The sequence below is a fragment of the Guyanagaster necrorhizus genome, assembly GCF_019112545.1.
Source record: "Guyanagaster necrorhizus MCA 3950 unplaced genomic scaffold BT62scaffold_4, whole genome shotgun sequence".
Taxonomy (NCBI): domain Eukaryota; kingdom Fungi; phylum Basidiomycota; class Agaricomycetes; order Agaricales; family Physalacriaceae; genus Guyanagaster; species Guyanagaster necrorhizus.
Window position 1 is genome coordinate 1,493,213 of NW_025064883.1, and position 25,397 is coordinate 1,518,609.

Here is a 25,397-nt window from a genome sequence, read left to right on the forward strand (position 1 = left end):
TTGAACGCGTGAAAGTCGATTTGAAATTCAAATTTGCTCCCTTCCTAGCTTACCAGAAACATCGCTTGATGCCTGCCTAGCCCCATGGCAGACGAGGAATCTCCCACCAAAACGCGCACTTTGCGAAAAGCGCCTTCTCTTGTGCTGAATGCTCCTCCGGCCGTATCAGTAAACGCGCAACCGGAGTACGCGCCTAGAAAACTGGGCAAGCCTGGATGGACAAGTAGCACTGATGCTGTTCCCGACAGCGAGGAAGAAAACATGTGGGACTTTGTACGATTGACAGATATTTCCATGCTAAACCAATGTAGCTACATCCCTAGCAAGAACGTTGATCGGACAGATAGGAAGGGTGTCATTGTAATTTCGTCGGACGAAGAAGACGTGTACGATTCGACGTAAAATCCATAATAATCCATCTCTCACATCTGCCTGTAGAAGCCGACTCGCGAAATTCACCTCTCCGATGTGTGTGTCCATATTTTCCAAGTACTGTCACTGACTTGCTTATCTCAGTGGCGACGACCTTTCAAGGGGCCCCAAGAAGCCTAAGCGGGTGGTTCGAAGGATTGTGCAAAGCTCTGATGAATCTGAAGACGACCCTCGAGAAAACCCCACAACCGAGGAGCCGGAAGTTATTGAAATCTCAGATGACGGGGGCGAAGCGGTATCGCGTATTCCGCAGGTTTCGGGCCTCTCGAATAGTCGCGTACCTCAAGTTGCAGTATCTGCCGATGGTTCGGTTATGACTTGGTAAGCCCGCTAAGAAAGCAATATGCCAACCTCGTCCTTACTAGATACTAGGGACGTGCCTGTATCCCCACGAAAACCTTTACGTACACCGTCAAACGGGAATGCCGCCGTTGGACCATCGACCCCTTGTCGAAGCAAGGAGTTCCCTGGGTTGAAGGCAAGCGTCGATACGACGGCTTCTCCTGCTCCAAAAAATCCTAGGCCACGACCAAATACGAAAAAAGCGCAAGCAGAAGCCGAATTAAAGCGGCTGGCAGAATTCACCCAGATTCTGTTCAATGATCTCAACAGAGACGTTTTCAGCAGTCGCCTTCCGGCTGACGTCGAGCTCTGTTGGAGCAAGAGACTCAATACGACGGCTGGTCGCGCAACGTATGCCCGGTGAGATGTCATCCAAAGTGTATGTAATACTCGTTTATTCGATATAATAGGAAAGATGGCGTTGTTTCCGGCAAAATCGAACTGGCTACCAAGATTCTAGATTGTGAAGGCAAGTGTTATACACCCTCCTTTTCCTGTATGTCTGAGTAGCAGGCTAGAGCGGGTGATGAAGACACTATCCCACGAGATGTGCCATCTTGCGTGTTGGATAATCAACAAAAAACTCAACGAGAACCACGGTCCTTTGTTCAAAGCCTGGTAGGGACTCGTAGAATTTCCAACAGTATTATACATTCATTTTTTTCAACTAGGGCGGCAAGAGTGGCTGCAAAACGACCTGATATTGAAGTTTCGGTATGTCCCTACCGTTGAGAGCTTTTTTGTCCCGTTGACTATGGCAAAAAGACTACCCATGACTACGAGATTTCTTACAAGTTTGAATGGAGTACGTCTCCGACCATATTATGAGGACAATATCTCTGATTTTTGGACAGAGTGCGAGAAATGTGAATTGGTGTAGGCTCCTGCATTCTTATTTCGATTATCTCGACTGACTTTTGCAGCTATGGGCGGCATAGCAAGTCGATCAAACCGGATGATGGCACGTATCACTTATAGTTTCTCGACCCAGCTGACAAGCTTGCGTTAGTGTGTGGCAGATGTCATGAAGGACAATTGATACCTCTCTTCACTCAACGACAGAGGAGGGCTCCTCAGACGCCGAAGATCAGCCGTATGGCGTCGAGCAAGCCGAGGGGTATGTTCATATCAGCGACTAAAAGTTTCTACTTAACAGGGTTTGCATCGGCAGATTCGCCACTGCGGATTCAACCCGGGATGTCTGATGCCTTGAAGGAAGACATGATTGACCTGACGATATGTTCGGTGGATTCCGATGAAGAAGGGGCCGCTGCCGAATCAGATTCAGAGGTGGAGGTGCTCGCTACACTCTTGGGATCTGCTACGATTGCTGGGCCTAGTTCCTAATGCATAGATGGTGCAAACGATGAGCATTTTGGGGTGAAAGTTGATTATTGGATTTATGGACGATTTAGTACCGAGGTCATCTATTTGAATAGTTATGAAATGTTCTGACTAAGTGATTTTTGATCTGCTTCGCGATATGAACCGACGCGACTTCATGCTACTTTTTAGGTTTCCGGGTCTTGAAATTCGACCATCGTTTGAGTGCGTTAGGGGCCTCCTCCTCTGTACTGTTTCGATTCCTTTATACATGGCAGGGGCACTGGCAATTGGTATAATTGCAGGTGTAAGTAGTTGTGCCTTCCCTGGAAGAACAATACAGACGCGCCGCGCCGAGCCCTACACGTAGAGATGAAAGGTCGTACCGAAAGATTTTTGGACCTACAAGCGATGCGAACATATGATAGTAAATTGGACGTGACTTGACGCGACTTACAAAGGTGAATTTCAAGTTTTCCGAGTCTCGGGCTTTGACTGTTTCTCGGGAAGATTAGACTCCGCTTTCCTCTTCGTACCCATTTTGCTGCTCTATCCAGCTGCCCCCTCGTCCTCATTAGGCCCATCTTCACTGGATGCGTCATCATCGGTGCCACCGCCGTTGGCCATGTACTCCACCTCCTCCACAGTACATTCTGTCCCGAGGCACTGACATTCAGCTCCTGAAAGATAGCTCTTGGCACCGGAAACTTTTTTCCCCCAATGATACCGTACTGCCTGAACTCGCCGTGGCAGCTGTATCCATCATTCCAGTAGAAGACGAGGAAAGCATGGCTATTATCGTCTTCCTCTGCTGCGATGGATAGACCTTGATCATCTTCGTCAACCCTATTTATTCCGCTGCATGCCCACTATGAATACTGCATTATTGTTATACGTAGCGCCAGTCATACTTTCTCGATCATCTTCAATTTCTGGATGACCAGCGTAGACCCAGATGTCCTCGCCAGGTAGAACAGACAGATCATATGGTCCATCTCTCAGTTTCTGCTCGAGAATTGAATAAAGTGTACATGTATAGACCATCACAATACCACTACTCAAATCGTTACACCAATACTTAGGTCCCTGACGATATCCGCCACCGTCCTCTCCATTATCGTACATGTAATTGTTCTGGCGATTATGCCAATGGGAGTGCCCCGTTTTTTCAAAGAAAGACACGATCGCAGCTAGCCAGGCGCACTTTTCTAGGGACTAGGAGACTCAAATAGCCCCGGCACATCGGTCCGAAGATCAACTTCGGAACCTTCCGTCGGGCTTTAAACTTTAATAAGTGGCTGTATAGAATTACATAAGCAATCTCTCTCAATATTCACCCTACTTCTAAAATCGCCAACGCGCGCATCTCGCTAGGGTTTCTGTACGTTGCCCTTCATGCTGTCCTACATTATCGCACTCACCTATTCTTCTAGTCAAGCTTTCTGAAAAATACATACAAAATGACTCACGACGCTGTTTGGTTCTCCCGTCCCAGAAAATTCGGAAAAGGTTCTCGCCAGTGGTGAGTGGTACTCCGACTCTCGAGGCCGCCTTCACGTTTGACTCCTTTGTCAGCCGTCTCTGTGCCCACCAGGCTGGTCTTATCCGCAAGTACGGCCTCGACCTCTGCAGGCAATGTTTCCGTGAAAAGTCTGCTGCTATCGGTTTCGTCAAGGTTAGTAGCTCTTCCCCTGCAGTGTCGATTGGTCTTATCGTACTTCTAGAACCGGTGAAGTTGCGTTGGATTCGACCCATTCGCTTTGCGTTGCCCCTGCTTTCGTATGCAACCACCATATATATGCATACTTGTACGCACATCATCATGATAGGGAAATAAAACTTCCAATGTCCGGGCATCCTCACGTCTAAGTTCCGTGCCTGCATTCCAACTCTTTGCCGCTCTATCTAGTAGGAGTCTAAATGTGCGGTGCTACAAGTCACGAATGCAAACGATGGTATATTGCAATCAAGACACTCCAAATGATACACACAATGAGGCAAAGCATCCGGTTGGCAAGTATCTAATTAAAGACTTTATACAGCTGAGGATTGGGGATAGGAATAACTACAGAATGGCAAATAGTGCTGCAACGAGGATACTATTAGACAAACAACCGAGTTAGTGTGAATGAAAATAACCTGTACAAATGAGGTGGCAAATACGAAGTGTCCGGACATGAAAGCAGAAGAGGAATGCAGTTTTCGAATACAATGTGTTTGTGGTATGATAGATTCGGGACGGCGGTGCCCCAGAGATGACGGATGCGGGAAAAGAGATCGAATAAGATAGACTTTTAGGATTTAGGTATCGTGCCAACAGACGCGGGAGTTGAACGAGGAGTCGTATATTAAGTTGATGTCGTTCCCGCAGAAAGAGTTTACATCCCATAGCCAAAGCCTGACCTTTGGTAGGGATCGGCGAGGCCCGCTCCACCAAATTGATTCACACCGTTGAACGAGCCAGAATAGCTTCCATGGGTCGCTGACAGACTATTATGACTCGAGTTTCCCTGTAAAACGTAGCCATCGATGGACTGAGGCTGTAGGCTATGGAGTTGAGATGAGAGATGGGATTGACTGAATGACGTCTGCTGAGGAAGGCCGTAAAGGCTTCCTTGACCGTAGACGTCTGTCAAAGTGTTGGCATGATGAGCTTGAGGAAGGTGACGACCACCGGTTGGGGTTGAGCCGAGACCTTGGTTGGTGAGCGCCATGTTGACAAGGGCCTGTTGTGTATGATACCCGCCGAAGTGATCCATTTGCTCGCGCTGCAGCTTGTTCTGGATACGTTTGCCGTACGGCGTATTACGGATGAGGGGAAGGACAGGCCGAATTCCCTCTACAAGCAGTGCGCGTTGTGCGGGTTCGGCGTAATCCAGCGCCGTTTGGACACAATAGTTACCGTACGAATCACGAAGAAGTTTCTCCAGACGGGTTCGATTAAGAAGCTCTTCGATGAGCATTTTCCGGGTACTGTGTTCTGCAACGCGAACACACTATGGCGAAACGTCAGAGCAGTTCTATACAGAAGAAAAAATAGCTGGTACCTTTTCGATAACGTTGGAACTGAACTTCTGGACCGACAGCGCACAGACGTTCCCAGCGAATTGACGTATAACCGCATCGCTGAAGCGATTGTCGTTCAGGTCAAGGATATACTGAACGACCTGTTGAAACGAATTAGTCAACGGCATCTATCGGATGATGAACGGTACACTCACATAGTTACCATATGGGTCTTGAACCAGAGTGAGAGCATTATAGGTAATCTCGTTGACGAGTTGAATACGTTGGTGGTCCGATGCATGATCTATACACCGCTGAAGAACGCAACATCCGTGACGATGCGTAGCAACTTCCACGCAGTTGACGGCAACAGCATTGTAAATGAACTACAGCGGATATTGTCAGAATAGGTTCATTTCTCCGCAGAACAGTGAGTACCTGGTTGTCTTCGGGAGCCAACTTGTTGAGGCACTTCTGGATGACATGATTGCCATTCAAGTCTTTGATAAGGACGACGACATGAAGACTGAGAGCAACGATAATGGAATGAATCTGAGCATTGTAGCGAACATCAGCCTGCGTCGCCCCACGTAAGTGTGATAGGAGAGATAGTAAAGAAATTATACTTGCCTGACGTCTTGTTGACAAAAAGTCGATCATCTTCTGGACAGCACGCGTCCCATGCATATTTAATGAGATGTTGACAAGATCCTGTGCGACAGATTCGCATATTACATTGCGCTGTTCATCTGTGGAAAACTCAAGCAGCTTCTGACACAGGTAGTTCCCGAACGGGTCTGAAAAAAAAATACAATGAGAAAAAAAAACTGTCATGATTGGCCGAACAACGCACCTGTCATGAGATCCGCAAAATGACCGAACGTTTCACGAAAAATCATGTCTCGGTGTTCTGGAACGCCTTCCTCCAGCTTCTTCTGAAGGTATCGGCAACCGTGTTGGTCTTTGCATAGAGCAGGAATATCACCCTGGAGATCTTCTAGACGTGTACCAGCGAATCGGTTGACTAGCGGGGGATGAGAGATTGCACAGGGATGATGAGAAATTCAATGTGACATACATTCCCGGTCAATGTCACCCCGCTTGTGCTTAGGGCCGTGCAGACCATTCATCTTGCCATCAGCTACCCCATTGCTTGGCCGGCCTGCCACACCCAATCCATAACGAGATCCAGAGTATAAGGCACCGGAGCCATTGGCGCTTCCACCATTGGGAGTACGGCTACCTTCGAACCCGAACGAATCATACCGGCCGTTGTCCATCCCGCCGTTAAGCCCATAAACGGAGTCCACACCATACTGATATGGGACAACGAATCATTAATACACATATCAATGCGCGAAATACGTCACGAACCTGCATGGATTCTTCGAGACTTCCCTGTGATGAATTGAATGACAAGGAACCATTCTCATATTGCGCCGTGGGTGTGAGCCGCGTCAGAGACGGTTGAAGATCACCCGAGTTTACGTTACTGTCGCCTAGCTGGTGCGAGCCCATACGAGAACCCAAGGAGTCGGTAAGCGGGGTGGATGGTGTCTTCAACAGGTGCTGAGGGTTGTTTGAGATACCAAGCGGCGTTGCTGGCACAGATCGGGTGGTACCGTTTAAAGTCTCCAGCATAATTGGCGGCGTGCCGCGCCTAGACGATGGAGGTCGAACATGAGGATGTGTCTGAGGATGCTGGGGGACCAGAGGTGTGGCCGACGCTGAGACAGACCCTGCAAGTTTCCCAGTGGCGTCCATAGCAGCCGGGGACAAAGACAAAGTTGGATTGGTCACTGTCCGTCGGTCGTTCCTGGGGAGCTCATCTCCCCGAGAAACAGGGAACTGCGGCCATTCTGAATGTTTCTCCCGAGATTCCATGGCGCGACTGAACGAAGACCGTGGCGACGTCTGAGATATGTGCGCAAGATCAAGCGCAGCCGATGACGTTGAAACCTGCGGGTATTGAGTGATAGGCTTGGAAACTTTGCAATAGAACGGCGCACCTTGGAAAAATGGTTATACTTGTCATCGTCGGAAGTGGGAAGATTTCGCATGGCATCTACAGAAGCGGGACTTAGAGAGGGCCTTGAAGACGCTGACAGGGACTCACTATGCATCTCCTGGTCTAGCTGCTCATCCAACATCATGCCAGCATTAAAATTTCCACCGTAGCGAACCTCGTCTTCCCCATAGCGTGAGCCCCGATTCAAGATGGAAGCCGAAATAGGATTCGGTGAGGGAGAAGCCCTGTTGGAACGGTCTCCGGCCAGAGCCAAACCTTGGAAATGACCCGCGAGCTCTTCATCATGACTGCTGGCAGACGTACGGCGGCTAGCGGGCATGCTTTTGGCACCAGCAGAGCGCGGTCCACCCTGAGTCGCGGCAGCGTTACTGGGATCAGGAGAGAGGTTGACGTTGTGAGCGTAGGTGACAGATTTTCGCTTGTCGGCAGCGCCGACAGCCTTTGACAAGGAGTCGGCATCGACAGGAAGATGTGAACGATTGTTGCGCATGCCAGGGATAAACTCGCCGTTGAGAACGGCATTCACTCGAGGGGGGGTAGTGGGGGCCGAGACCGCAAGGTGTTGGATACCGGTACCATTGGGGACGTTGGGATCATAGGGAATGCTAAGCAGCTCCTGGGCCTGCTGCTGCTCGAGTACACGCATTTGATCTTCGAACATTTTGCGCTGAAGAGCACGCTGCCTTTCGTGCTCGAGTCGCTTGAGCTCGACACGCTGCAGTCAGAATATGTCAATCAGACATAAAAAGAGAAGAACTAAGATGCGCACAGCAGACATATCCGGCATATTACTTCCCAATCTTGCGGCCTAGAAGAAAAGAAGTTGGGAAAAGTCGGCCGAAATGGAAAGGAGAGACGAGACATACGGAGTCAGCAAGGTCCAAGAAAGCCGGCGGACTCTGCTTTCTCTCGTCGGAGGGCGAGATATTATCAGTAGATATAGTAGAATTTTCCGAAGAGATATTCATTTTGGAGGATAGAGACCGGCAACCGTTCGAAGGAGGTGAACGAGAGAAAACAAAGCGAAGAATGAGTAAATAAAGAAAAGCGTAATTGCACAAGGACGATGCTGGATGAACGGGAGTAGGAATGCATTGAAAAGGAGAGAACAGTGATAGACGGCGATGACGACTGACCTGAAGCCAAGTTTTGGGCCTCTATAAAGGTATTGATGTTACAACGGCTGATGCTGGACGACGGCGATGGTGATGAACAAAGCAGCAGGGAGGCAAGAGCTGCAGCAAAGGGACGTACCCTTTTTAATGCTCCAGAATCCAAGCAGAGACGGGAGAAGGATGAGTGAGAGAGTCAAGTAATATGGTCGCTGAACACCGTGCTGGGGACCCTGAACTCTAATACCCCGGCAATCCCCTTCAAAAATAAAACTCCGTCACTTTCCGATTTCCGTCGTCCCTTGAAAAAAAAAAAAAGTTGTCTACTGATCCAATTTGATGGCTTTCTGTCTCTTCACATATCACTACGCCTCCCTGACCGCCAGCTCGCTGCAAGAGGAGTTCTCAGTAGTGATCGCCGTTCTAAATATTCCTTGCCTTTTTCTTAGCTATCTCTTTCCCATTTTTCTATCTCTTTAGCCTGGGCACCGCTGGGGCGGGCCACAGTCGGTATATTTTATCCAATTCGCATCTGGGCCCCGTACGCAGTCCCCCTGCTGACCAAGCGAGAGGATCATATGCATCACAGTCGCTAAGCTCGTTGCCATACGAAGAAAAATCCGCTTTCCCCCCAAGCATTCGATGCATTGTCCATCCTTCTCATTGCCTTATTCTGCGCTAGTTGCATCCATGGAATTCCAAGAAGTGCGCCCCCGTCATATTTAATGTTTTAGCATCCTATATTTCCTTTTGTTTCCTATCTTTTGGTGATCGTACCTTGCTCTACCGAGATCCAGATCTTTTTGCACGCGATTCATTCGGTATGTATGTGTCGGTGTAGGTCCAAGCGAGCCCAAAGCCCACATATTCATGGGCCGCATACCTTTCATCCTAGAGCGTGGTACTTGAGTGGCCTGTGACACCCGATCTCTGTGTCAGACAAATAGTCTAGTCTCCATTTGTACGTGTTCATAATTTCGGGGAGACTTCGATTTCGAACCATACACAGGATTAATGGATGGCATCATAGGTATATCCGTGGTACGTCTCGCACCATGAGATGTACATAAACTAAAGTCCCCGTTCGAGTAGATCGAAAAGTCAACCTCACTTATGTGCTACTACCGGAGGCGGCGGTGTGGGGAGCGCTGGGGACAGACGATCCGCATCCACATTAATTTTCTCCGGTCCCGGAGAGCCAGACGACTCGCCTCCATGCCAGTACCCGTTGGATGCGCGCTTATCCTCATCGGAGTCTGCCCTCTCACCCTCGTTTTCACAACGGATAATCCGGCGATCATCCTCCTCCGTCACGCCACTGCTTTCCTCTTGTGTATCCTCCGATGATACTTCGGGGGTATTTCCATTTGCATGAGCTCCTTCGCCGTCGGACGGACTTTTGGATATCAGAGACGTAGGGTACCGAGAACGCAGACTCAGGAAACCTGCTAGCTGGTTTAGGTTTATAAATGTCCGTCCTTTCTTAATTGCATCAACGGTAGTCGGTGTTGTCGAGCCGCTGGCAGGAGGTGTTGAATTCTCGAAGGGCAGCTCGCGGTCGGTTGGCTTGGGTGTTGCAGGGCTCTCACCCATCGGAGATTCCGGGCGGGGTGACTCTAATCCGGAGATAGACAATGTAGGTGAGTTAAACGGTCGGGAGCGACTAGAATCAGAATTCAAAACACGTCCGTGTGAAGAAGAATGCGAGACACTAACCCTTCGGGCAATCCCTCGCCATTAGTTAGCGTTAAAAGTAAATTCTTGAGGTTAGGAAGTGTATGGCGCATGTCCAGAGCACGAAGGTCGTAATCAGACATTAACTAGAATGCGAAACGTGAGAGCTGCGCTTGTCATAGGCCGCGATGTGTGAATACCAATTCGATGTCTTTGTTAAGCAGGAAAACACCATACTCGAAACGGTATGTATCGACCCCTTTGGAGAAAAGGGGGAACCTAGGACAATTATAAGTGCCAAACAAGATCTAAAGATATGATACTCACATTCTCGGCCCCACCATCGCAGAAATCCCGTCACGGATTAGACTACGACTGCCCACAAAGGTTACAGGATATACTAGGCCTTTGCCCAAGTAAACCGCTATGAATTGAACGAGTTGAGCAGCGTAACCTAGTGCTGTAGCAACAGTATCTTCGTTCACATCATTGTGGGAAGCCAGGGATAGGGGAGGTCCTGGGTCGTTTGAGGCAAATGGTATAGGAAGCGGTACATCGAGGACGGTGTACAACAGGTCCGGAGGTGAGCGCAGTTCAATCGGAAAGATCCAAGATAACGTCGAAAGGAGTGTTGTCCGTGTTGGTTTAATTCGATTTCGTAGAACATCAAGACGAGATCTTGAATAAGAGGCATGTTACAACTGTAGCATACAGTAGAAAGAAAAGCTTACCGTTCCTCAGTCACAGATTGCGATATAATATTCAAGTAATTCGACCTCTGTAAAAGCTGCTTCCTCGCCAGCCCAAGTGTTTCCCGGCGTTGTCTTAGCCGATCCCGATGAGTTTTGATTTCCCACTCTCCTAGAAAAAAAATACATCAGGCACGCCAGTAAATGCAATGATTATAAACTCTTACGCTCTTGCCGCAGGGTTTGGAGGTGCTGAAAATTGGATTGAAGTTCATCCAAGCGAGCTTCACATTCATTGATTCGGCGCCTCTACCAAAAGAAATCAACTTTGAGGTCACATCAGAATGGAAAACGTAAGGGCAATGCCCTTGGGTGTTCCGGAGGAAGGAGAACGTAAACACACCAATTTGAAAGCGCTGTTGTCTTTTACGAACTTGTCAATACTATGAGCCACATCATCCAGTGAAGAATGTGTGTCGTGAATACATGTCTGGAGTGTCACCAATCTAGCAAGTGATGAGTACGTCGTTTACTTTCATACGAATATTATAAATTCACTGACTTGAAGAGGTCTTGCCAGCTGGCTGTTCGTACGTAGTCTTCAGACAATCGGGACTTACGCCTAGAACCGCGCTTATACCGTTTCGGAGTAGAAACAAATGCATCAATCGAGTTCTCGGAGGGAAATATATCCTCGATATGGCGGACTCTCCTTGTGTCAGTCTGTGGGTCAGATGCATATCCCACAGAAGGAGACGGCGTCCTGCTTCGAGGAATCTTGGTGGACAAGAGATAACAAGAATGGCCTGGCGGATCTAAGGTAACAAGCAGAGTATTTGAAGGCAGCTGTGATGCGTGAGAGAACTGGAAAAAAGTCAGCGTGAAGAAGCTCTGGCTCATTGGATCTTACATCTTCTGGAACTGGTACCAGCTCTTCCAGATTGAAATCCCATTTCTCCAGCAGCTTCCATTCAGTCTCGCTAGGGAACAGGCGACCTTTCCCTTTACCGCTGGGGTCATTCTGCCCCTCAACCGTGCTCTTGGCCCAAACTTGAACAGTAAGGTCTCCACCAGTAATATCAGTCAAAGAGGAAAAGTCGGTTCGAGGATCTATCCGAAATGTGGGGTTTGTGGAAGGAGGATGTATAGGGGATAGGAAATCTGGTACGGGAGAGGAGCGACTTTCTGATTGTGACCGAGGGGAAGGGCTGGGGCATTTAGTTACGGTCGAAGACGCCTGTCCGTTGGTTCGCAGCACCGACGTCGAGGCAGATTTCAAGTGTGTAGAGGACAAAGACTTGGGAGTAGCTACACGCGATGCACGTGTTGTTCTCTCCACACTACTGACGGTTGGCTTGTGGCCCTTGACATTATCAGTACCATTGGGTTTCTTAGTCTTCGAACCAGGGGAACTGTGAGGCACAGATAAGCGAGAGGCGCTAGCTGGTCTATGAGGGGAGGGGAAGGGAGTAGTGTCTTCAGGTATGTTATTACAAGGAGAATGTACTGTGATGGATAGGAATGTTTCAACCAGACGTGTTCGAATGACACCTTCCAGTTCAGTTTGTGTATGGTGATGAAAGAGCGTGTTATAAGGAGCAGCTGAAGTTGACGCCAGTGCTGAGACATCAGGACCAGATAAGGTGGCTGCAAGCGACGAAGCATTGGAGCTGGCTCGATGTCGGCGAATAGTAGGAGCAGAACCAGATGCAAATTTACTGGAAACACCAGCACTGCTAGCGCGAGAACCTGCTCTCAATCTTCCTCTGGATATTGCCGCGCTGTCCCCTGTCCCCTGGCCTTCACCTCCAGCTATGTCTTCGGACTTCTTGCTGCGGAAAGTCACCACCGAATTAATCGACACCCGACGGCTTCGTTTCAACGTCAAGGAAATGTCCAAATCGTCAGTTAGATGACCGTGGGTGCTGAACTGCGGCTGCTCTGAAGGCTGAGAGAGAGCGGATGCAAAGGCATCTCGGACAGGGAACGGGGTCAGATTGCGGATTTGGATAGATGTTATGTGACGAACGCGCTTCTATGACAGAATATCAGAATGAGCCCAATGGTGGTAGAGACGGAAGTAAACGCAACTTGTGGGAGAACATCATAGATGTCGTCGAATGTCACTTCTGATTCCGCATGCACGGTGTTCAACATTGAAAAGTATTATGCCAAGGATACGACGCAGTGAGTAGTACAATCAAACGACTGTACCAAAGGTTCAGAGAGCTCGACGTCTCGGCGAGATGAGGCTGAAGGATGGTGCAATATGCGCTGTCGTCAGTCAAGACCAATTATCGCTCGTCGTTATCAACCTCGGACTCAAGGCCTGCCAGTTGGAGGGGTAACGCGGTCGACGAGCCAGACCTAGAACGGCGTAGAAGCGAAAGCAACCATAGCCCTAATCTAGGGTTGGAAACAGATAGCACGTGTTGCTCACACCATTGAAGGTTGACGCTCAAAATCGACATGGAGGGCAGTTATTCTCTCGAATTAGGAGAAGCTACCTGCCTTAGCTTCATTTAAAAGTTTGGTTGGGGTAACACTTGCACGTACTCCAACTTGCAATTACTACGGCACTACAGTACTCAGTGCTCAGTGTTGCGACCTTACGTCTAATGTGGAACGTACTAAAACACCCTCATGGTCAGCCAACAATCAATCCACTGGAACTTGCTTTGTCCAGGGGCCTCCCGTAATAGTGGGATCAAAGTATGCGGCAGAACACCCTCCTTCTCAGATTGAACAGATTTTTCCATCTCCGTCTTCCACGCGTCTACATGGATACCATATTTTCTACGACATTCGGTCGCTCATATTATATCATGCCCCACATAAGGTCGCGTGTAATCCAAACAAAAGACCATCGAGGAAAGGTTTGACTTCACCAAGTGGCCACACATTTCTTTGCTGAGGACACTAAGCCGGATGAGGGCGAAGCCAGCAATTTCGAATTGTGGGCCATCTTGGCGAGAACAGTGAGGCAGCCCCTTAGTCGTTCATGTAGTATTGGAGCAAGGAGCTCACAGAACGGCGCCATAAGGTTCTTATCAATCATGTAGTTTGCGCATCGTCAGGCTGATTGGAAGCCATTCCGGCTGCAGTTTCTCGAGGCCTTCGATCCATAGTTCAAAGAGGTAAGGAAGCGTCGAGGGTGACAAAGAGACGAGAGTTCTGTTGGATAATAGTTTACCGGAGTGATAGTAAAGTAAGTCGAAGGCAATATCGACCGCTTGGTCTCTCAGAGAGGACTGTGAGGGAAGATAGTTTTTGAAAAGGTGAGTGCACCATCTGTGTACGGGCGGAGAAAGTCGTATAACGCCAGTGACAATCGGTAGAAGATATGCTCGTAAATTTGACGAGCGGCTTGGGACATTGGATTGCGACGATGACCGAATTTGGCGAGTCAACTTGAGACGTCGGTGGAATAGTAAGGAGCGGAAGGTAGCTGGAGACAGTCTTCACGGATGTACTTTTCGTAATGTGGTCGAAGATGTGAGCCTATGATTTGTCGACTGAAGAGATAAAGTATAATATTAGTAAATCACGTACGAAGGTGTGTTCGTCGACCTTGTCGACTTCAAATTTCTTGAAGTCCAGCATCAAGGGAAGAGGAGAGAGTAAAACAAGTGAGAAGAGCTTTTACGACAAGGTGAAATTAAACGGCAACTAGAATGTGGCGAATAGGTTGTCCTGCCGCCAGCAACATTGTTCACTTGTAACGATAAATGTTGGCTTGTTTGGTAAGCAGCGGATTTCATTGTATCACGCAAAGAATCATATTTGGGTAATCATCCTGAACTTGAAGCAACCTGATCAAATTGCGGCAAGAGAATAATTACGAACTTGTTCCTAAGATAGACTACCAGTGCTGAGAAAGTGCGAAGATCATCGATGGAGAGTCGAGAATCGAACAGAGATGAATCAGAACCTGAGGTTTATACGTTCAATTATTTTCATGTTCCGCGACTACGAATCATCGCCTCGCAAAGCTAGGAAGTTCCAGAAAACCCATTGAGCGCGCACTACAGAGGTGAAGCCGAGTCAGACGGATGTATTGAGGCGCGAGAGTGTTGCGACCAACGCGATATTTGTCCCCACATTGTCTGGGTATCGCAGTATGCCGCAGTAGCGCCTCTTCTAGACTGATTGCAGGTATTACATCTTCGGTTTGGAGGACTTAGTATCTGAATAGGGTTATTGAAACCAGTGTACAGTCGCCCTTTGACTACTGCGGATTTTTTAACAACTGGGATGATAATAGAGTTGTCGCAAGGAATCCAAGTCTACTAGTATATCGTTTACAATGTGATCTCGAGTTCGGCATGAAGATGTTAGAAATTATGCGATTTGGAACTCCGCTGCAGCGCTGACGAAGGAGTTATCCTTTACAAGGCCGGCCATCACAAAAGTATATCCTATATCGTCGTCTGCCTGCCTGGTTGTGTTTTTGATTCGGCACTCCTCGCACTGTTGGCTAAACAACTTTCCAAGTTGCTGCTCAATACGGCATACAACGACAGCAGTAAGTTGACATGGTATATTTTACATGGTCCATATAAACAAGCAGTTGACTATTGATACAACCTTTTGGACGGCCTAACCGTGATGAATGAATGCAATAATGGTCATAGTAAACCAGACGGGGAAGACGTTTTATTTATCTTCCATCGCATCTGAAAAATGAGCCGGATTACGTCGCTCCTGTGATCTGGCCTCATTCATAGCCTTCATCTCCCTACTCATCCGAGCCGCCTCTCGATGCCATAGGGTAGACACCTCCTCTTCCATCACATCATCCGACACCTCTGCATCGGCATTTTTGACGCCCAAACCCCTTAAGACTTCGTCAGGTCGAACCCCTGAGGCAATTTGTACATGCCCGGTCATGATTCCCGACGATGTCCTGGTGAGAGAACGCTTGCCACCTTTGCCACGAGGGGATTCAATGGTAGATGTAGCAGATACCAGACCAACCCCATCTAGCATACCAATCAAGTCCACGAATTCACTATATGAGATGGGCGTGAACACATCGCTATCACCACGCTGCAACACCGCTGAGTAAAAGATGAACAGGTGTGATGTCTCTACTCCTGTGGATTTTGATGGGGACTTCGCTGCAGTGGTCAAGGTGAGTGGTAAGCCGGCTTCAATTCGCTTGGAGGATAGCAAGATCAGGAGAAGAACAAGGCGTGCTTGAAGGCCCAAGGACTTGACATTTGATACGATTTCACTGTCGCTTGAACTCGGATTGGAGGGCGTGGAAGAGTGTGCTAAAGATTTCTGGTGCAATGGTCCATGGGTTTTAAGAGCGGCGAGAACATGGGCAGGCGTAATGGAAGGACATCCGTTGCCCTTGCGAGACGTGACAGCGGCATCGATTGTCCTACGTAAAGCTTCGAAGAGACTTCTAACGTCTCCGGTCATAGCCGCGACCTTCTTTGTCAACAATGTCAAGGCAGGAGCAGGAAGGAGCTTTTTGACCTGTTCCGCCTCAGCTTCATCATTACGCAAAGTGACCAACCTTGCTTCGATAATTTGCAGCAACTGAGCCGGTGTGTAAGGAGAGAAGTGAAGAGTCTGTACGGATGACGAGAACGAAGCGGCAAATGATGTCAAGGTATGAGTGTTAGCGATGCCAATGATACGTATAACGGAGGGGTTGGCGATCGGAAGAGAGAACAGAGTCGTCAGTGACTGGGATGTGGTAGTTATAAGGTCCAATTCATCCAATACCAAGAGACTGTGGTAGAGATGAGCGCTATTCAAAATAATTGAAGAGATTCGTACCGTTTGGTTTTTAGATTATGGAACAAGGCTTCCACGGGATCTTTCCCTCTTGCAGCCTTCTTTGTTCGACCAGATGGCTTCTTCGTCTCCTCGAACTTCTCATACAGCCGTTCCCACAACGCCTCAATACTACTTAGCGCCATGCAATTGATTGTGATGACCTCGACGTCATTCAAAGCGTCCAGAGAACGCAGAATTGAATTGATGAGGGCTGTCTTCCCGGTCCCCGGTGCCCCAGAAATGTAGAGGCTAGCAGAACGATCTACATCATCGGAGTCCAGAGACGAAGCAGCCACGAAACTCGCGATAAAGGCGCTAATGATCGCGCGCTCATCATCACGTGCCGGCATATCTACTGCATCATCACATGTCGCACGAAGTAGCGCGCGTGCCCTGACATGGACAGGTAAGACTATAGTAGGCATAGGAGGTGTGCTTATCGCAGCTTGTGACACAGGTGTAGGTGACGTCGGGGGAGAAGGAATCAAAGAAGAGGCAGAGGTATGACGCTCTGGAACCAGCAATCAGAACACGCAAAAGTCAATTGAGCATAGCAGACGTACGCGCGCGTCGACGAGATGGTGTAACTTCAATCTCTGTCGTCGTTCTCCTGAGCGCTCGCGTTGCTCTTGCTGAAATTGGCGAAGGGGCATCCGCATTCACAGCGCGAATGAGACAGGGAGGGATATTCTCCTTGTTATCGTCGCCATCGAGGACGGTGATTGTCGTCTTTGGTCGCTTATAGCTAGGCGTTGGATCTGGCGATGGCAGTTCACTGCAGTGAGTGCGTTTGCCGAGAGTCGAAGAGCGTGTCGACCGTGGTGTCTGCATTACCAGTAACGATGAAGATATTGCGACTGACCAGGTGGTGGTACTAGGGTAAAGAGCGTCCAGCCAAACAACCGATTTTGATGACGGACTTTTGAATCTCGGCCATCAAATTGTACGTTAACAAACAGCGACGCGGCACTCGACGCGTCAGTCACGTGGAAGACGCGACGGTCACGCCTATCCCGTTTATAGAGTTTAAGAGTTTAGATAACCGGCATATAGTATGATTGAAGATTACTGTATACTACATTCATCAGCAGCATTTTCCTGTTTTCAGTCCGTTTAAAACCAGGAAAGGACTCGTCCTAAAACCGAAAGGAAGCAATGCAATGACGGCCGAGTGGAAGAATATAAACGCAAGCTACAATCCCCTTTCTATCAAAAGAACAAGACACTGTATTTCAAACCTGAAGGTTGGTGTCATCATCAAAAAGGACGTTCAACCTTTCACATGGAGAGTCAATAGATTGTATGACAGGTAGGGTCGATCGGCGCTCCTTATCGAGCAGCCAAGCGATAGCCTTGCGTCGCGATCTGAACTTCAATCTGCCAGAAACATATCACCTTGTGGAGAAGAAAGCCGACGCACTTGGCCTACTAGGTATAACGTCACCATAGTAGCTGGACAAGCAGAAGTCAGAGAGTTTATGATAGGTAAACACAAACTAAAAAACTATCAATGTCGGCAAACAAGGGAGGATGGAAGTCTGTACGCAATCTAATCTTGTTCGATTCTGTTGCCCAAGTATACGGACATTGGAAAGGAGTGGTATCTCGTGCGGCCAGATAGTTCTTGACGTCCGTTTCAATAGTATACAACCCATTATTTTGCCAGATCAGTGATAGAAGAGTACGATAACCAGCCCGACCTCAGTGAACTTCTGCATGCTTGGCTGTGCATAGACGTAGATATAGTACAAAAAGCAATGCAACTTTCATCCGCCCAACAAGCTCGCCAACCCAGTCTGATACATATCTATCCAGATGTTTCGACACGGAGAAGGTGACCGACGTCACCAATAAACCGTCATTGATATTCAATGATCATATGGGCGTAAGCGAAAGCTAAGCGATCTGACTAGGAATCGTAAGCAAGAGTCAGAAAGGACAGCGGAAGAACTGGACGGATATACCGAGAAACTCGAGCGCCTCCGGTATCTGTTCACTGGAAAGAGGATCATAGATAACACGACACTTGCAATTTGTCTCTTACTGGTGCATTAGATCTTCTATCAAACCGACGAGACGATTCCGGGTATAATCTCAGCGACCAAAGAAGTCGCCTCAGAGTATCAAGGGGAAGGACAACTTGTGGCTTTAGAATGTCTGATCTGTAGTGATGCAGGCATGCTTTTGGTACTGTTTAACGGGTGAGAGATACTAAGTAGGAGTCGTCGTGACAATTAGCAGTGAGATTGGGAGGTGTGCCTATAGATAAGAACACCCAAATTCTCGACGCCCTGCCCGTCAAATGACCCATTCTTGAATGTAGGCTATCAACGCAACCAAAGCGAAGAGTGGTATGGCCACGACAAAACAGCAACGCGACAAGACAATGCGGCGACGATGATAAAAAGATACAGACACTTAAATTTCACTACGAGGTTTTGACATCGAATGTCTGAGCCTTCTGGGTATCCTCATGCGCAGTACCTTTGTGTTGAGTTGACGATATATGACTCCGAGCATACTCAACAACAGTGTTGTGCCGGTGAATAGAATCAAAGGCCCCTACATCGTAACTGTTAATTGCTTCGAGAAAGATATTTTCATAACTCACATATCCCTTCAATGCGTATGGATACTGAGACTTTCCAGTGAGCGCCCATGGATGTAACAATCCAGATGAAATAGGTGCAGATAAAGTGTTACCGACGCCTCTCCCGGCAATGAAGATACACATCAACATTGATGACAAGTGGGGATCGTCACCCCCTACTGTTGATGCAAACTTGGTCCACAGTGCAGACCAGCTGGGCGCAAGGAAGCCGTAGACGGCCGCGAATACAAGCAGAGTAGCGAGGTGGGTAGTGAAGCCCCATATACATAGAACAGCGAAGGAAGAACCGAGCGCGGACAGGAAGATGGATATACGCAAATCAAACCTGTCGGAAAGATAGCCAAGGAAAACACAACCCGGCGCAGAAGTACCTGCAGAGCGGCGTTGCATATCAATAACTAGGTCATTAGAAAAAGGAATCAGCGCACCGTTCATCAATGACAGTGCCCAGGTTCCTGCGGAGGCTGCGTTATTTAATCCTAGATCTGTTGCAAAAGCTACGAGCCGATCAAATGAGTGCAGCTCAATATGCCACAAAGACGGACAACCTACTTGGCAGATACAATGTAGGAAGGAATGTACCCAATCCTTGAGTTAAATTCGCAGTGAGCAAAATCCAAAAGGGTTTGTACTTGAGAAATTGGGTATCGATGGGTCTATGGTGGACAACTTGGGAAGGTGGGACTCGCGACTTGATATACGGCAGTGCAGGGAGGGTAAAAACGGTGAAGGCAGCTCCTAGAGCTAGCATAGTAGTCCTGAAGCCATATTTATACAGGAGACTCTTGATGACCATTGGCATCACGACACCTCCAATGCCTGAAAATATGAGTTGTGAGCTATCCGATAAACTTAGGCATCGAGGACACACCAGAGCCCGAGAAGATGATGCCGTTCGCCTTTGAATGGATCGAGAAAGTCAGACCATTTGCGAATCAACCAAATATGTGCGACGACCCACCAATCCTTTTCTTTCAGAAAACCACTCAAACGTATATGTCATGGTAGGAAAATATAACAAACCTGTGCAAGAGTCACCTTCACTGCATGTCATCAACATGAGCTAAATACCACTTACTGCCACCAACTGAATAAAGAATTCCTTGCGTTGATAGTAAAACACCGGGTGTTCTTGCAAAAGCTGCTCCAAATAAACCTGCGACACATAGTACCAGCCCTATGTACATTCCCTTCTTCTTATGCACTGGAAATCGCGAGAATACGGGAAGGATGATAAGTGAGGCGAAATACATTAATCCTGTAGATAGAGACCCGACAAGGGCGAGGAGCGACGAAGAAGTGCCCTGAAAAGGCTCGTGGGAAGTGTAGTAGTTGAGAAAGACACCATAAGAGAAGGGATAAGACCAGACAAGGAACTCGAGAAGCCATGCACTGAAAAGGTATGCCCAGGCATGGAACCCACGGTCCTGTGAGGGATGCTTTGAATTTTGGCAAAGCCATTGAAGGTAACGACTAACCATGGGAGGTAACGATGATATGTTTAACGGCGTTTCATCGATATCGTGAGCTCCTTTGGTTGTTTGTGCGTCTACGATCATATCTTCAAGGTCAATCGTTCGTTGGTCCAAATCATCAGTGTTCCTGAAGTAATATTAACTTTCACAGACCATGAAATAGAAAGGAACGCATACCGTGTCTGATTCAAACTAACCAGCTCGACGTCAGTGGACATGGTGGGCTTTTTTGGAAGAAGACGAGTCATTATCATATTTTAATGTCGGTGGACTTTTTTCCGACGGATAGCCGCACCGATGATCAGTCATCAAAACATGACAAATCCGACACTCGGTGACTCCCCATCTGGCATACAGAACGTCGATCGAAGAGTACATATGAGCCTGAAGCAACGTACAAGTTTTCGTTACTGAGCAAACAGAAGACGTGCATGTGTAACAACAGGGTGTTTCATTCCGGCTGCATTCCGAAAAGAACTAGTCACCGAAATTGTGTTGTGTAGGCTACCTCAGCAGTGCTGCAAGTTCGCGAGCTTTGTCGTGGTCACAGCATCAACAAGCGTGAACTGCGAGACTGTAAGTACTCATTTTAGGTGGAATTATACACAACTTAACAATTTACCAAAGGGATAAATCAGAGGTCCGGCCTTCCACCACAAAGACCTATAAGACGGTTCGGCCATGGCTACATATTCCGAAAGCCATTTGGGGTGGACGGTATCACCGTATACTAAACAACGCCATCATCGCCAACGTCCGGATATTGCTGTCTTTCAATATCGAAAAGATATCTATCTTGTAGTCGTCTTGTATACATAGATACCGATCGAAGGCCTATCTTCTACCCTGAATTCTCGCAACAATCATAAAGCATGGGCTCGGACGAGATCACCAGATAGGGAGACTAGTGCCGTCTCCGACAGGCAGACTAACTTCGATGTGCTGTTTCACACGGCGCAATACAGTGGTATTATGAATGAGATGCCTGAAGGGAGGATGGATATCAAATTGCGCGACTTGATAGGATTAATCATAGACTACAAACTTACACAGTAATACACAACAGTACCAGATGCATATGACTATTGCTTCAGCAGTTCTTCCCGTTCCAGAACCGACTTTTCGAGTTTAATTAGAATCGTTGTCCGGGTAGGAAATTGGGCTGTAGGTGTATTGTGCGCGGTGACGCGAGCGGGCTATATCAGATAAGATAAGTGACAGGTATTGTCCGAAGACGGTCTGGACGTACGAAGCCTAGCCCATCCAATACGGCTTCAACAATACCCGCAGTGAAGGACGAACAGCTTAATTGACTCATGTCCTTGGGAACGGAGATATGACGCTCAATAGATGGGTCGTTGTCAATGATCATATCTATAAACATGAGAGTAAGAAGACGACATGTGTTGTGATGGCATACATTCATCTGCATTCTCGACGCTCTTTTCGATCGCATCCGCTGGCTTTCCAAAGACGGCCCGCCAGACTTGGGTATGAATGGACATCAAGGAAGGTAGGAGCCGTATTTCTCGTTTCGGAGTCTTGGAGGATGATTCTGCACGCCATACCATGAGCTCAAGGACTCGGGTGCCGATACGATAGCCGAGAGTATTCAGTCTTGCGGTAATTGTTAACAAATACAAGAACTGTACGGCAGGGGACGAACCGGCGTTCGAGATCATTGATACCGCTCACGCGTTTCTGGGTGTACTGCACAATTTCTGAGAACAGAAAGCTAAAAGCGGCGCCAGAGACATCAGTTACGCGAGGTTTGTTAAGGTTCCTGTCGTATATGTTTGGTCGAGAGAGGGCTTGCTTATTGGTGCCGAGAGCTGTGTTTATCGATGGGGCCGAAGGAATAGAATAACGAGAACTGGTAGTTGGTGAGAGATGCTCTACAGATGAAAGAGAAGAATTTGAGAGAACAGAGAGCCTGGGATGGGGCTGGGAGTATGCCATGGGAAGGTAGGTGGTGGCCGTCAGGGTGGAAAGGGTATACTGGCTCCGACCAAATATGTAAGGCACGGGGGCATGCTTCGATGTCAGCAGCAAGCGTCACCGATGAATCGTTGGGCCTATCATCCGCTAATGTCGCCCTTGGCGCACTTCCCTTTCCGTCCCTGCCTTCCAGGCGCCGTCGTCGCATGAATTCTCCTCTGCCGTCACCTCAAGACCTCCAATCTCATCTCTATCACGCTTTCCTCGACGGCAAGACCGCGGATGTCGCCCTGCGCATCTCGGGCTCTTGGCACGCCGTATATCATCTTCACAGAGTCGTCTTGATCCAGTCGGTAGGCATGCGAGGCCCCTATCGTTGCCAGCAATTGACTATTTTCAGGAATTTTTTCGCTCGCTCTTCACTGCAGGCTTTGTGGAAGCATCGCCTAGGCTGCCGAGCCATTATGCAGGCCCGGACGAAATTAACATTGTATTTGATGATCACAACATAACTCGTGCAGGTCCGTGTAATGTATATCTGTCTGCAGCCTTGTCTCATTATTGATGGTGTAGCATTCGAGTGAGTATCCTTACTAGTCTTCGTTCAGTGAACCGACCCTTGGCTACAGAGTCTGTGTTTCTCGCCTATATGGAGGTGGCCCGCCGCTGCATGTTTGTCCATGTCTGCGGCCAACTTTTTCCCGCCCATTAACCCCAGGTTTCCCGTATCAGTCCAAGCATGAGACACCTCCTGGTCACCAGGCCGCAACACCCCAGTTCTTGCTGTCACTTCTTGCCACATCCATTTACCTATCTATCCCTTCTTTAGCTTCTCAAGCGCTTTCATCTATATGCGGCACCCTCGGTCCCTATACCGTCATCCAGTATCTTAACTTCTCTCTCGGAAAGTGCACCCGTTCGGAGGGTGCCGCTGAGGGTGCGGTGGGGCTGGAGAGTGTAGCAGAGCTCCTGAAAGACCAAGATTCCGACAATGACAAATCTATTTTACCGTCACTTTCGAGGAACAACCGTCCAAATTCGGTTCCTACTTCTTCTTTCGAGCCGACTGAAGATGGCATGTCGCTCAAATCTCATCCGGCTTCTACCCAGTCGCGTAGTCAGACTCCGCCAGAGCCTGTGACTTTTCATTACGGCGCAGTGTCGGACAAGATTGGCGAGGCTGCTGCAGCCTGGCTATCTCGTTGGGGTCCTGATATTCTCAGTTACGAAGAGAAAGTTGTCGAGGGCGTGTTGGACAAGGACGTTCCTCCCTTACCTTCTCACCCAAAGACAATTCGACGCCGAGCAAAAACCCTGGACTCCGCCATTCGTGCGGAAGTCGTAGATGCGGCCAGTACTTCTGTCACGATACCAACTATCCCAGTGATATGGAGGCGCGGTGGTCTAAGCCCTCATTGGGTCAAAGCCCTCATCTCGTCGGATTCTTTTTTCGCAAGGGATGAGATGGAACGATACGACTTCGCGAAGCGAGCCGTTAAACTGCGGAGGAAGCAGGGTGGAATAGATTCAGGTGAGGAGGCGATTTGGAAAGAGATGTTTGAAACTGGAATATACTATGCTAACATGGTGAGCCCATATTTTCAATGACTTCTTGTGTGTGCTTCACTGCGTATGCAGGTGCCAGAAGATATTATCAAGATATCATCCGATGTGTGTCCCACAACAGAACAACCCTACGTGTCCCTGTCCGTACTCCAGGCGGCGAATTGGTCTCAAACCCTTCTTCGACACGACCTTACATTCCGTCCTACTTCTTCTACACCAACACTGGCTTCCGTTAAAGGCAAAGAAAAGGACATTGGCATAACATTTTCGAGAGACTATTTCCTCAATGGAGGCATCAAGCATAAAGACGGCCCATTCTATCTTGTTCCCGTCGACCAGGCTTTACGAATTGGCGAAAATGGTGGGCCATCGTCCGAAGTCAAGGAAATATCGATGGAGCAGTTGTTCGCGCACTCTCACTCTCCTTATTCGCTCTCCTCTGAAGAAAATTTAAATGCCAAGTTCCAGTCCGACAAGGTCTCAAGCTATCCTATCACATTTAACCAGTCAAGTTTCTTTGGTCTTCTACCAAATTATTACACACCGACTTCGATACGAGACGCCTCCACCGATCCGAAAGCCATCTACTCTCCTTACCCTCCGTTCCGATTTTCAGTCGAATTCTGGGATACCGATCACTTGAAGGAGAAGAAAAAATTACACTCCCAAACCATCTGGTATGCTGGTAGCCTGTTCAACGTCTACATCCAAGTTATGAAGAAGGAATCCACGGTTTCGGGCAAGGACAGCCAGACTAGTCAATTAGGCATATACTTATGTCGACAGAGCACTGTGGAAGCAATTCCCGCCCGAAGTGCGCCAAATCCATTGGTAGTACGACAGAGCAACGACAGAGACTTGACGTCTAGTCCGTCTGACCACAGTCAAAGCACAAGTGCCGGACGCAGTCGGGTAATATCGTCATCAAGCGCTACATCTCAACCCGCACCGCCCGTTAACCCTAGTCCTCTGACTCCAACGCATAGCACGACACCGTCGTTGAGTCCTTCTTTGTCGTCATCTTTACCCTCATATCACTCCTTCCCGGATCGGCCTGGTACTAATAGCTCGACCGCACCGAGTTACCGAGATACGCATGGGTATCCATACAGCCTTCCGTATACCCTCCCGGGTACCGCGCCTTCTCAGCCATACCGAGATCCTCGATCGAGTGTTTCCGCCTACTTCATGATCTACTGCGCAAATCCTATAGGTAGCTCACAGACACGGTATAAGAGCAGCCCAGATGTGTTCAAGATTAGTCAGAGTTGGGGATGGAAGAGCAGTTCGTTGAAGGGGGAGGATAAACCGGTTGGAGATGATGCCGATGACGAAGGTAACATTATCAACCTTCAGGGATCTAAGGTTAGTTTGAGGGCGACGGTTGTTCTTGGGATCGTGTAGTCC

The 25,397-nt window shown here is 48.4% G+C and overlaps 10 protein-coding genes across 10 annotated transcripts; 3 read left to right on the forward strand and 7 right to left on the reverse strand.

Annotated features, from left to right (window-relative positions):
* The first annotated feature begins 26 nt into the window (after positions 1-26).
* Positions 27-2,224, forward strand: BT62DRAFT_531944 (uncharacterized protein). Its single transcript, XM_043181280.1, has 13 exons — positions 27-263; positions 312-386; positions 442-468; positions 517-753; positions 805-1,134; positions 1,185-1,243; positions 1,293-1,392; positions 1,446-1,488; positions 1,540-1,579; positions 1,629-1,650; positions 1,698-1,735; positions 1,784-1,891; positions 1,946-2,224. The coding sequence occupies exons 1-13, from the start codon at positions 85-87 to the stop codon at positions 2,119-2,121; spliced, it is 1,434 nt and encodes a 477-aa protein (XP_043044216.1). The 5' UTR covers positions 27-84; the 3' UTR covers positions 2,122-2,224.
* Positions 2,225-2,278: 54 nt separating this feature from the next.
* On the reverse strand, positions 2,279-3,222 carry BT62DRAFT_917038 (uncharacterized protein; the record flags this gene model as incomplete). Its single annotated transcript, XM_043184021.1, has 4 exons — positions 2,279-2,360; positions 2,484-2,499; positions 2,555-2,943; positions 2,993-3,222. 4 exons carry the CDS (start codon positions 3,220-3,222, stop codon positions 2,279-2,281), a joined length of 717 nt encoding a protein of 238 aa, XP_043044217.1.
* A 196-nt stretch (positions 3,223-3,418) lies between these two features.
* BT62DRAFT_532059 (uncharacterized protein) lies at positions 3,419-4,103 on the forward strand. The gene is made up of 5 exons (XM_043181282.1): positions 3,419-3,478; positions 3,531-3,619; positions 3,673-3,772; positions 3,833-3,876; positions 3,927-4,103. The coding sequence occupies exons 2-5, from the start codon at positions 3,558-3,560 to the stop codon at positions 3,964-3,966; spliced, it is 246 nt and encodes an 81-aa protein (XP_043044218.1). The 5' UTR covers positions 3,419-3,478; positions 3,531-3,557; the 3' UTR covers positions 3,967-4,103.
* On the reverse strand, positions 4,072-8,463 carry BT62DRAFT_927995 (pumilio-family RNA binding protein). The gene is made up of 15 exons (XM_043185410.1): positions 8,387-8,463; positions 8,269-8,321; positions 7,999-8,201; positions 7,902-7,940; positions 7,220-7,847; positions 7,113-7,168; positions 6,478-7,062; positions 6,182-6,419; positions 5,957-6,127; positions 5,734-5,900; positions 5,542-5,679; positions 5,319-5,489; positions 5,145-5,264; positions 4,237-5,093; positions 4,072-4,182 (listed from the first exon to the last, which is right to left on the reverse strand). Exons 3-14 carry the CDS (start codon positions 8,098-8,100, stop codon positions 4,476-4,478), a joined length of 3,033 nt encoding a protein of 1,010 aa, XP_043044219.1. The 5' UTR covers positions 8,101-8,201; positions 8,269-8,321; positions 8,387-8,463; the 3' UTR covers positions 4,072-4,182; positions 4,237-4,475.
* Positions 8,464-9,121: 658 nt separating this feature from the next.
* On the reverse strand, positions 9,122-13,007 carry BT62DRAFT_532048 (uncharacterized protein). Its single transcript, XM_043181281.1, has 10 exons — positions 12,699-13,007; positions 11,518-12,642; positions 11,170-11,471; positions 11,011-11,113; positions 10,835-10,916; positions 10,650-10,779; positions 10,246-10,596; positions 10,119-10,197; positions 9,961-10,064; positions 9,122-9,907 (listed from the first exon to the last, which is right to left on the reverse strand). The coding sequence occupies exons 1-10, from the start codon at positions 12,762-12,764 to the stop codon at positions 9,352-9,354; spliced, it is 2,898 nt and encodes a 965-aa protein (XP_043044220.1). The 5' UTR covers positions 12,765-13,007; the 3' UTR covers positions 9,122-9,351.
* A 411-nt stretch (positions 13,008-13,418) lies between these two features.
* Positions 13,419-14,210, reverse strand: BT62DRAFT_991563 (uncharacterized protein; the record flags this gene model as incomplete). Its single annotated transcript, XM_043190288.1, has 3 exons — positions 13,419-13,858; positions 13,896-14,108; positions 14,160-14,210. 3 exons carry the CDS (start codon positions 14,208-14,210, stop codon positions 13,658-13,660), a joined length of 465 nt encoding a protein of 154 aa, XP_043044221.1. The 3' UTR covers positions 13,419-13,657.
* Positions 14,211-15,117: 907 nt separating this feature from the next.
* BT62DRAFT_985023 (P-loop containing nucleoside triphosphate hydrolase protein) lies at positions 15,118-17,285 on the reverse strand. Its single transcript, XM_043189904.1, has 3 exons — positions 16,964-17,285; positions 16,401-16,911; positions 15,118-16,353 (listed from the first exon to the last, which is right to left on the reverse strand). The coding sequence occupies exons 1-3, from the start codon at positions 17,229-17,231 to the stop codon at positions 15,264-15,266; spliced, it is 1,869 nt and encodes a 622-aa protein (XP_043044222.1). The 5' UTR covers positions 17,232-17,285; the 3' UTR covers positions 15,118-15,263.
* Positions 17,286-18,818: 1,533 nt separating this feature from the next.
* Positions 18,819-20,704, reverse strand: BT62DRAFT_978697 (MFS general substrate transporter; the record flags this gene model as incomplete). Its single annotated transcript, XM_043189367.1, has 8 exons — positions 18,819-18,962; positions 19,012-19,382; positions 19,440-19,508; positions 19,564-19,830; positions 19,883-19,910; positions 19,973-20,034; positions 20,090-20,438; positions 20,684-20,704. 8 exons carry the CDS (start codon positions 20,702-20,704, stop codon positions 18,819-18,821), a joined length of 1,311 nt encoding a protein of 436 aa, XP_043044223.1.
* Positions 20,705-21,150: 446 nt separating this feature from the next.
* BT62DRAFT_532314 (TRAPP complex subunit trs31) lies at positions 21,151-22,619 on the reverse strand. Its single transcript, XM_043181284.1, has 5 exons — positions 22,153-22,619; positions 21,907-22,103; positions 21,736-21,860; positions 21,536-21,682; positions 21,151-21,471 (listed from the first exon to the last, which is right to left on the reverse strand). Exons 1-4 carry the CDS (start codon positions 22,443-22,445, stop codon positions 21,569-21,571), a joined length of 729 nt encoding a protein of 242 aa, XP_043044224.1. The 5' UTR covers positions 22,446-22,619; the 3' UTR covers positions 21,151-21,471; positions 21,536-21,568.
* Positions 22,526-25,394, forward strand: BT62DRAFT_1001516 (uncharacterized protein; the record flags this gene model as incomplete). Its single annotated transcript, XM_043176747.1, has 5 exons — positions 22,526-22,777; positions 22,825-22,945; positions 22,998-23,004; positions 23,054-24,011; positions 24,063-25,394. 5 exons carry the CDS (start codon positions 22,526-22,528, stop codon positions 25,392-25,394), a joined length of 2,670 nt encoding a protein of 889 aa, XP_043044225.1.
* Between the last annotated feature and the right edge of the window lie 3 nt (positions 25,395-25,397).